This window comes from Orycteropus afer, unplaced genomic scaffold (assembly GCF_000298275.1).
Source record: "Orycteropus afer afer isolate SDZICR_OR568_19922 unplaced genomic scaffold, OryAfe1.0 scaffold00064, whole genome shotgun sequence".
NCBI classification, from domain to species: Eukaryota; Metazoa; Chordata; class Mammalia; order Tubulidentata; family Orycteropodidae; genus Orycteropus; species Orycteropus afer.
The window spans coordinates 2,467,389-2,477,662 of NW_006921651.1; the positions used below are offsets into that span (position 1 = coordinate 2,467,389).

At 40.9% G+C, this 10,274-nt stretch overlaps 1 protein-coding gene across 1 annotated transcript; it reads right to left on the reverse strand.

The window, feature by feature from the left end:
* Positions 1-3,293: 3,293 nt before the first annotated feature.
* Positions 3,294-6,374, reverse strand: SFR1 (SWI5 dependent homologous recombination repair protein 1). The gene is made up of 3 exons (XM_007939866.2): positions 6,270-6,374; positions 4,738-5,148; positions 3,294-3,482 (listed from the first exon to the last, which is right to left on the reverse strand). The coding sequence occupies exons 1-3, from the start codon at positions 6,360-6,362 to the stop codon at positions 3,294-3,296; spliced, it is 693 nt and encodes a 230-aa protein (XP_007938057.1). The 5' UTR covers positions 6,363-6,374.
* Between the last annotated feature and the right edge of the window lie 3,900 nt (positions 6,375-10,274).

The following is a 10,274-nucleotide window of genomic DNA, read 5'->3' on the forward strand; positions in this document are numbered from 1 at the left end:
GGTCGCTATGAGTCGGGTCCGACTCGACGGCACATAACAACAGTGGACCTTTAGCACTCGAACGACTTAAAAGAGTCAGCTTGTCTGATTCAACAGGAAACTGTCCATTGGTTTCCTGTACCCACAATCCTTCAAGATGATCCCTGAGCGAGGGATCATGGTAGGCAGAGGACCGCTCTGTAGGGTGGGGACTGTGTAAGGGGGGCAGATGCTCTATGATTAAGAGGTCTGTCCTGTTGGTGTGAACCAAAGGAGTAACCATTAACCAGCTTGATTACACACACACACACACACACACCGTAATATAAATTCTTTATCTTCTAACTTAGCTGCCTGGGGCTCCGTTTGCTAACAGCCGATGCCACACAAATTTCACTGGATGATGCTCTGCAGATTCCCAGGTTGTAACAATCCAGCCTGTGTGGTTTCTATTTCTTAGTGGCCACGCTGGGTGCCTCTGGAAATCCTCCTTGTTTGAACGTCTCAGCTTAGAGACAGGGGTGGAGTATGGGTTAGCAAGGAGTCTCTTGCCCACAAGCTGTATTCCAGTAGAAGCACTCTTTTAATCAGGCATTATCTTCTGGTTTGTAAAGTTGTCAGGTGTTTTGGAAAGACACAGGGGTCCTGTACCCCCCATCTCTTCACTTTATACGGTTCATGGTACCGACTCTTCTCAGCTTCTGCTGAATTCACAGGAATTACATTGTCATTGAGTCAACTCCAACTCATAGCAACCCTATAGATTTTTATAACACTTTAAAATTGGGGTGCTTATCACTATAATACTTGAATGAATTAATATATTTTCAAAATTAGTACAAAGCAAGTGCTATGTTATTAGCGCTCATTTTCATTAAAATATGTTGTAGTCAATGGTTTTTAATAAATGTATCCCCTTAAATGGAGGTGAAATACAACAGAAATCATAAAAAAGGGGAGCCTGCCCCATGGAGAGACCCCGAACTCTCCCCTACGTCCCACTCACCCCCCATGACCCACCTCCTATTGTGGGAGCGCTCTCAGTGCTGTCAGTCCTCAGCACCCAGTCAATGCCTTGGAAGTCCCTATTACCAAGCACCATCCGCTCTGCCCAGCTTTTCCAGAACCAGACTTCCACGGATGTTGTAGTTCCAAGTAGACATGTGAAGGTGACTCTGGCAGGTACCAGTCTGCAGCAGACAGATGCAGCCTCTGAGGTCTAGATGGCTACTACACATTTGCCCACCAGGATGACACATGACCTCCGAGGTATTGCTTCCCCTGCCACATTTAGGCCCTTTGGGTCAGGAACAAGCAGTGATGGAGGCTGGCTGGTAGATACTAAAATAGCATACTCCCCAGGTACCCATCCAGGACACCCCAGGGCTAGGGCCCCTGAGGCCTGGACGGTCCCCTTGAGTTCACAGCAGAAGCCAGTGGCAATGGCAGTGTCTAGAAGGCAGGGATTTTGGGGCGGGGGGGTGGGAGATAGGGGGGAGGTGGCATCAGCACTATATCAGTCAGGATTCTCCAGAGAAACAGAACCCAAAGAATATTCTCACACACATACATACACAGCAGTATAAAAAGATTTTAAGGATTTGGCTCATATGACTGTGGGGGCTGGCAAGTCTGAAATCTGTGGAAGCCAGAAGGCTGGAAACTCAGGCAGTTGGTGCTGCACTCTTAAGGGCAACTTCTCTGGGATATCTTTGTTTTTGCTCTTTAGGGCCAACTGATTAGAAGGAAGATCCATGTTATTGAGGGTAATCTCTTTACTTAAAATCAGCTGATTATACATGTTAACCACACCTACAAAATAACTTTACAGCAACACCCAGATCAATGTTTGCTATTAATATCAAATATAGTATTAGGGTACTATAGTCTCACCGGGAAGCTCTGGTAGCATAATGGCTAAAGCACTTGACTGCTAACCAGAAGGCTGACGGTTCAAACCCACCAGCCACTCCTCGGAAGGAAGGCTGGGCAATCCTACTTCCGTAGTGATACTGCCTCGGAAACCCAAGGAGGGGTCGCTATGAGTCACGGCCGACTCGACGGCACATAACAACAACATAGTCTCACCAAGTTGACACATAAAACCAGCCATCACAGGCACTAACAATTAGAACGGATGCTAAGAATAGGGTCCTTAAGTCCCTGCTAAGCCATAGTGGGGGAAATGTTAGATTGGAGTAGGGACTGGCCTAAAAGGGGAGTGCACTTAGGGGAAGGGGATATCTCAGGGTAATGGCGATCTACCAACTAGTAGGGAAGTACTTTTCCTTCAAAAGTATTTTTTCCTCCCCAAGTAAAGTTGTTTCAGCTCTTAAAAGAACTCAAAAGCAGGAATCCAGTAAAATCTCAGAAAGGACTGGAAACTAAGACTAGGAACTAGTGATCCAAAAAGTTCTATATCCATCTATCATCTCTGCCTCTTTCTGTACACACAATCCTTAAGCATACCAACTTTGCTGCTCCTAAATTTACATATAACAGGCTCATCCACGCAGAGATGGGCTTTCTTTTCCTGAGCGTAATTCCATATTCTCAGTTTGGGTCACATCTCCTTATATGGCCAAGGAAATAGTTAACACCGTACAAGCCTATAAATGGGGGTGTGCTTCTGACTGAGAGTCACTGTGAACCCAGCAGACACTCTTAAGTGTAATCTATTTCACAGCTAAAAGCTAGAAAGATAAATGAAAGCAGTATACCATGATGCCTTGATGTGGAAGATACGTAGTTTTTGTAAGAAACAGATGGACATTTCACTAATGAGATGAATATGAGAAACAAATTTAAAAAGAGAGAAGAAAATAATTGTGGACATATGAGCTTAATTATCTGCTAGACTGTAATGATAGGATATGTGGTAAATGGATGGAATGTGGGCCGTAAACTGGGGACAGTGGCAGGCATTTATAGAATAGCATTTTTAGACCAGCTTAGGTTTAGAAAGTCACCAAACTGGACTATTTTTTAACATTTAAAATAAAACTTTTTGCTACAATAAACACAATAATTTATTAAAATGGTTTCCAGAAATTGCCCAAATTATTTTTTAAACATAATTTAGGGTTTTTTTTTTTTTAACATTTCTTTAAATGTCACATCTTCTTTGACAAATATATACAAAATATTAAATTTCTATTTTAGAATTTAGTTTATACCTATGTAACAGAGTGCCCTAAACTGATATTCACCAGAATACCTTCCTTTAACCCCCAATGGTTTGTATCTTCCCTTTAAAACATATAAGCATCTTTTAATTAAGTTATCACTCTCAAAGGTGGAAAAAAAATCATGAATTAAGCATCTACAAATTCTTCTTCACTTCTGTTATAGTGTAGCAATTTATCATCTAATTCATAGTGGTCTATCAACTCAGTAAGGCTTAGTTTCTTGTTCTCTGACATAGCTGACTGCAACTCATAAAGCAACAGCTGGCTACAGTTTCTCCACTTCTTTATCAGCAACTGTAACTGAGACAGGTCATTCTGAAAAAAAAAAAATTTATATTTTATATATATATATATATGTATGTATATATGTCAGTAACTAGGTAGTCATGCTATTTTCATTTAACAAAAGCTATTAAATCAGTTGGTATGGGTGTTTAAAAACTAACACATCTGGGGATGAAGAGGACTTCTACTCATAGCAAAGTAGGATGGTTCTAAGTAAAATAGTTACAATGTCCCTTTCAGGTATATGGCTGTTGGACTTAGTGCATGCTCTGGGCCATCCTTATGCCTAAAAAATCAAATCATTGAAGAGGGCAAAAGCTATGCAGTGAAGCACCAAGGTTAAAAAAAAAATCTACTTTTTAGACAATAGCTGTACTTTAAAATATGACTATTCACATTTAAAATATTTTCAACATTCAAAATCTTAAAAGACTTCAGTAGTTAGATTTAGAAAAAGCTTAAAAATTCTAGAGAAAAAAAATGAGATATGCTAATCCATTATTAGGAGCTCTGGTGGTACAGTGGTTAAGGCATTCATTTGCTAACCAAAAGGCAAGAGGTTCTGAACCCACCAGCCGCTCCATGGGAAAAAGATGTAGCTGTTTCTGTAAAGACTCACAGCCTTGGAACTTTTATGGGGCAGTTCTACTCTGTCTTGTAGGTTTTCTATGAGATGGAATTGAATTGATGGCAGTAGGTTTGTCCTCCAGTATTTATACCACACTGCTGGGCATATGCATGAGTATCTAGGTAACTGAAGGTTATCTCTTTCTTATTACCCAAAACCCAAGCCTTCTGTCTTTTTTGGTGCTTGCATCTAACATTTGGTACTTTTAATACTGCTGTAAAGAGCTCTCGTGGTACAGTGGTTAAGGTAATTCAAACCTACCACCTGTTCTGTGGGAGAAAGATGAGGCAGTCTGCTTCTGTGAAGATTACAGCCTTAGAAACCCTAGAGGGGTTGCTATAAGTCAAAACTGACTGGATGGCAATGGGTGTTTAATACTGCCATAGGCTGGAAACTAGAGAAAAACACTTCAACTTAAGTAAGAGTCAAGTGATCAACTTTAGCTGGGATTCTGGAAATGCTTTATCTGGTGTGTAGAGGTCTCTTCTCTATTCTAAAATATCTAAATATGTTTGAGTTAAAGTTATTCAAAGCCAGATTTCTGGAAACTTGGCTTATTACTTAGTATGCTAAAATAAACTATTCTCTTCTTGAAATCAATTTCCTGTAATTTATCTTAAAATAAAATTTATGCAATGGTTCTGAAATTCTTCTCACCTTTGATCTATACATTTTGGCTAGTTTTAGCCTCCGAAGGAAGTCTTCTTTCTCCTGAACCTGCTTCACCAATTTTGCTTTTTCTTCCTTTAATCCTTGTTTGGGAAGATTCTCATTGACAAAGTCATTTTGGAGAGCACTGCATGACCCAGTATCAAGTGATTTACATTCACATGTACTGATATCCTTGAAGGTATTTTTCAAATATGTACTTTCTCCAAATCCACTGTCTGTGTGTTTATAACTTTCTTGAAATTCCAAGCAGCTTTCTTCTGCTGAAGATACTGCCTTCTCTGAAAACATCTGATCACCTTCATCATTCTCTATTTTAAGACGTTTTACCACACCGTAACAGGAATTAAATGATGACCTTGTTTTTCTTAATCGCTCTCTAAGTGCTGCACTCATAGGCTGAAAAACACACAAAATATTTAAATTGTTAAACAAAAAAACATTCTTGATGTTAATAAATCTACTAGACATGAGGGCTTTATATTTCTACGATTGTTGTTTCTGTGTGCTTTCAAGTTAATTCCGATTCAGTGACCCTACAGGACAGAGCAGGACTTCCCAGTAGGATTTCCAAAGCTGTAACTTTAGAGAAGGAGCTCTGGTGACATAGTACCTAAGGCATTTGACTGCTAACCAGAAGGCTGGTGGTTCAAACCTGCCAGCCACTTCTCAGAAGGAATACTGGGCAATCTACTTCCGTACTGATACCGCCTTAGAAACCCAAGAAGGGGTCGCTATGAGTAGGATCTGACTCCACGTTACTGGATTTTTTTTTTTTTTTTTAATCTTTACAGAAGTAGATTGCCATATCTTTCTTCCATGGAACCTTTTGGTTAGCAGCCAAGTGTTTAATCATTGCACCACCAGGCCCCCTTATTTCTGTGGTAGACCATAGGCTTTCTATCTCCATAAACCTGTAAGTAACCATCACAAAAATGCTTAAATTAAATTCCCTGATGCTCCATTAGTTTTACTCTCTTTTTACTTTAGCAAGATCAATATCCTTCTAAAATGAAGTTGAGACACTTATCCTAATAATCATGAACATTTGCTACACAACACGCCTGACACTATTCTAGGTGCTTCAGAGTTACGGAAAAGATCTAGACCCTGCCACTAACAACCTTAGGATAACACTGTACATATTCAAACATCCTCAATTTGTTGTTGTTGTTGTTGTTGTTATGTGCCGTCGAGTCGAACTCGACTCATAGCGACCCCTCCTTGGGTTTCCGAGGCAGTATCACTACGGAAGTAGATTGCCCCATCTTCCTTCCGAGGAGTTGCTGGTGGATAGAGTACTGTAATAACCTCATGTGAAATAATTTATTCAAGATGAAAATTTTTAGGAAAAAAAAAGGTCAAATGTTATCTTAGAAAAAAAACTTAAATTAATATTTAATAAAATACATTTTCTTATCAATGCTACACATTGTTAATGAACAATCTTCAGTAGACTTAAAACCACCGCTGCCAATATCCTTAGAACAGATCCACCGGAAGAACTAAGATGCTCGTACTTGTCTTGAACTATTTGTACGGGGAGATGGTGGAATGGCACAGGCCTCTGGAGTGCTAGGTAATGTCACAGCGGAGTCTGACAGGCTCTCCATCTTACAAATGAAATCTTGGATTTATCTCTGAAATAGAAATATAATGACAAAATGAAAATCAAATAAATCCATCCTTCGATATATTCCTCAATTTGTATCAGAGTTTTTGGTTCATTGTACATAGCATCTGCAAGTAAACCAGCAATTTCCTGTAATTCCACCTAGTTGTCGTTTTGCGGTACTGTTTTCCTTTTTACCTTCCCAATCAGCCAACACCTCATTTAAGCAAGACCATTTGTTTTTATCACAGTATCTTCAAAATCTGCCACACGGGGGAAAAATAACAACTTTGGATAGTTACGAATTCTTCACTTTGGTTATGAGTTTCATAACGAAAGGAAATATAACCTAAATCTCGACTTAAAAAACATAATCAGACCTGACACACCACCCTGAACCCTGAAAGCTGTGACTGGAATCAATGACCTTCCAGAACTGAGGGAGACGGAGCACACACGGAGATAAATTAACACAAGTCTGCAGAGTTTTCGTATAATTAGCAGAGATCCTGAAAAGGAGAGTCGACTGAAGTTTGTTTTCTCAAAAGCATCGACTTTATCAGGATAAAACCAGAAGGAGTCGTCCTTCTTTCCTTCCCAATACTGCAGGAACACCCACCCTAGCCCCAGAAGGATTCTAATCCTGAGGTGAAGTTGAAAAATCCCCCGACCGCGGAAATGGAGCTCAAATAGCAACCCCACAGCCGACTCGCCAGCATAAATTAATTTCTCAGACAACCACAGGTGTCTAGCACGCTACCTGCCCCCGCCAACCCCAGAGTGTGCAGAACGCGCGCGCAGCCGCAGCCGTAAACCGCCAGAGTTCTAGAACCTGGGCCGAGCTGGGGGCGGGAGAGACGCGCGATTGGCTAGATTGACAGGAGGGCGCTGTTCTGCTTCAGCCAGTGCCGAAAAGAAGAGGTACTGCGCGCGCGCAGCCTCAAGCCTTAGAGAAGGGCGTAGGTTGGGGCAGGACCGGGGCTGGCAAGGCGGGCTCACGCGAGAGGCGGGAGAGACGCGTGATTGGTCGGATTAACTTACGCGCGCTGCTCTGCCCCGGCCAGCACCCAATGGCGGCGAACATGCGCGCGCGTGGCTGTTCGCCTGAGCGCTGAGTTGCGGGCGAACGGGCGGAGTTGACTTTCAGAACTGCTAACCAATCCTTAAAGGATTGCTCCTCTTTTCGAGGTTTTCCTGCCTCTCGCCTTCCGTCAATCGTCTTTCCTTCCTGCTTTCTTGTTTGTTTGTGTGTGAAGTACTCCTGAGAATTCGCTCACCTCCTCCCCATTCTCCTAGTTCCTGTTAGTCTCAGCATCTTGCTCTCCACAGCAAAGGCCCTTCCTCAGAGAGACCAGAAGCTGCACGGTTCGCTATGTGATTAAATTTGCAGCGTGTAAAAAGTTCTGTGTCAGAGAAGCAGGTCTGCTTTTCACTCAAAACAGCAGCTTTGAGTGAAATTTAGAAATTTATCCAAGAGTCACGGCGGATTCAATTGAACTAATTTCAAGTGTTTAATTGCTTTGAAGCAGGCGCAAACTTGGCGGTCCCGTCGTCAGGTTTTCAGTCAAATCAGAGAAATTTTAGCCCAACAAGATTTGTTTTGGTTCAATACGGGAAGCAGAACATTCACTAAGATTGTGTTTGTCCAGAATTGAGGTTTGAGGGAAATGCGGCCTCTGCTGAATACCGGGCATCCTAGGTTGCTATGATTTGGAATCAAACCCAATTTTGGGGGGCTTTACCCTAAAATATTCTCTTCCATTTCCTGGGGTGTGATATTCTGTGGCTGTGCAACAACAAAGGTAACTGAATTGGCTATAGCACTGGATTTATGGGAAATCTGTGGAGTCATTTCAAACTGAGTCACCTGGAAGTTGGCCATTTTAAGGGGACGGTGTTTTCAGTCCACTTCAAACGTTAACATCGTCTCTACTAACATCTGAGCTCATTAATGATGCTTAGGCTTCCTGGTATATAAGGGGGAGAGAATAGTTCTAAGAAAAATTTGTCAAATTCCCAAATTGATATTTACAGTGTAAATTCCAAAATAATGGATGCTTAGAAGGAGCCAGAATCCAGAAGTAACCAAGTCTTAAGCAATCAAGTATAAACACAGAACCTGAAGAAAGCCTAATACAGTAGTTAAGGACATAGAGGGTGGAGTCAAATCTGTGTTCAAATCGTAGTTCCATTATACTGTGAACCTTTTCATGTAGATTCTGTGTGTCTCGGTTTCCTCATCTTTAAAATGGGGTAATAGTACCTATCTCCTAGGGTAAAGGATTAAATGAGAATTTATGAGAGGCATGGAGACCAGCACTAGATATCTAAAAACCACTGGGTAGTTGATTTACATATGCAAATACACCATTCCCAAACTGGTTCAAGGGTATTTATCACATAATTTTTTCATCCTTTTACTTATCTCTCCCCAAAGGGCCACAGATAATTTTTTAAAGAGTAAACTCCCTCAATTTAAACTAAAAATAGCAGAAAACTTAGAACTTCACCTATAAGTCATCATACATGTTCCACTGCCTCTAAATTTGTTATTAATTCCATAAATTAACCTGAAGGAATTTTCAAAGTGGAAGAGACCCTTAGTCAACCTTCAAGCCTGGAACTGAATTCAGGCCTCCGGGGCTCAACTTCCAGCCAAATGATAGAAAAGTCTGTAAGGTGAACAATAACACCAAGGAAGAGACACACCTTAGAACAAACAGGGCAGCATTTGCCCAGGGAGAAGTTCAGAAGCCAAGGAGGAATAGGAAAGAAAGATGAATAGAAACGGTAAACACAGCAAGGAAATGGGAAGAATGCTGTTATATTGCGGGGACTGCAAGCAGTCACAAAACAAAATGTATGAATTGTTGAATGGAAAACCAATTTGTTACGTAAACTTTAAACCAAGTCACCATAAAAAAATTGAAGGAAAAAAAAGGTGAATGAACTCATGACTTTGTGATACAGATATTGTTTGCCTCATCAAGCTACAGGCCTCATTCTGTACATTTATTTCTACCTTTACTCTCCCATTGGCATCAGTTAATCTCACTGGAAAAAAAAAAGCAGAATGATTTGTCTTGACACTGGCAGCACAATGCAGACTCTGCATGTTCTTTTCTACCTTGCGGCATAAGGGTGGATTGTTTTTATGAATCCCTAAAGTCAGCTATTCCCAAATCCTTTTATCATTGCAATTTAAGCTTAAAGCTCTGTTTTTGATGGCTGCATACAACATCTTGTCTAGAAATGTTCTGACATGCTTATTATGTGAACTAGTATGTTAAGATAGAATTGTTTTGGCCAGATTTTCAAAGAACTTAAGAACAAGTTTCCAGAAGAACCTGTATTTTAGAAATGTGCATATATCTTGACCCACATCTTTGACTTCTATGCATTGTTAGGATTGAATGCTTTCCCATATATGACTTTGTATTTTACTTACTCTTTTCATGTAACAATTTGTAAACCTACTTTTCTTTTTCTTTTTCTTTGTTTAAATATAATTTATGTACAGTGAAATACACAAAACTAAAGTGACATGGGTTGATGCATTTTTTTTTTTTTTTTTCAGTGTTCCCTCCCCTCCCCTCCCACCCCTGGCAACCAACAAAGAAAGTTTCTCTCCATATATAAACCTTTCCTTGACCCTCCACAACAATGAACGAATACTATATTTGCCCTTCTGTGATTGACTTATTTCACTCAGCATAATGTCCTCCATAGGAGCTCTGGTAGCCTAATGCCTGAGGCACTTGACTGCTAACCAGAAGGCTGGCGGTTCAAAGCCACAGCCACTCCTCGGAAGGAAGATGGGGCAATCTACTTCCATAGTGATACTGCCTCGGAAACCCAAGGAGGGGTCACTATGAGTCGGGTCCGACTCGACGGCACATAACAACAACAAACA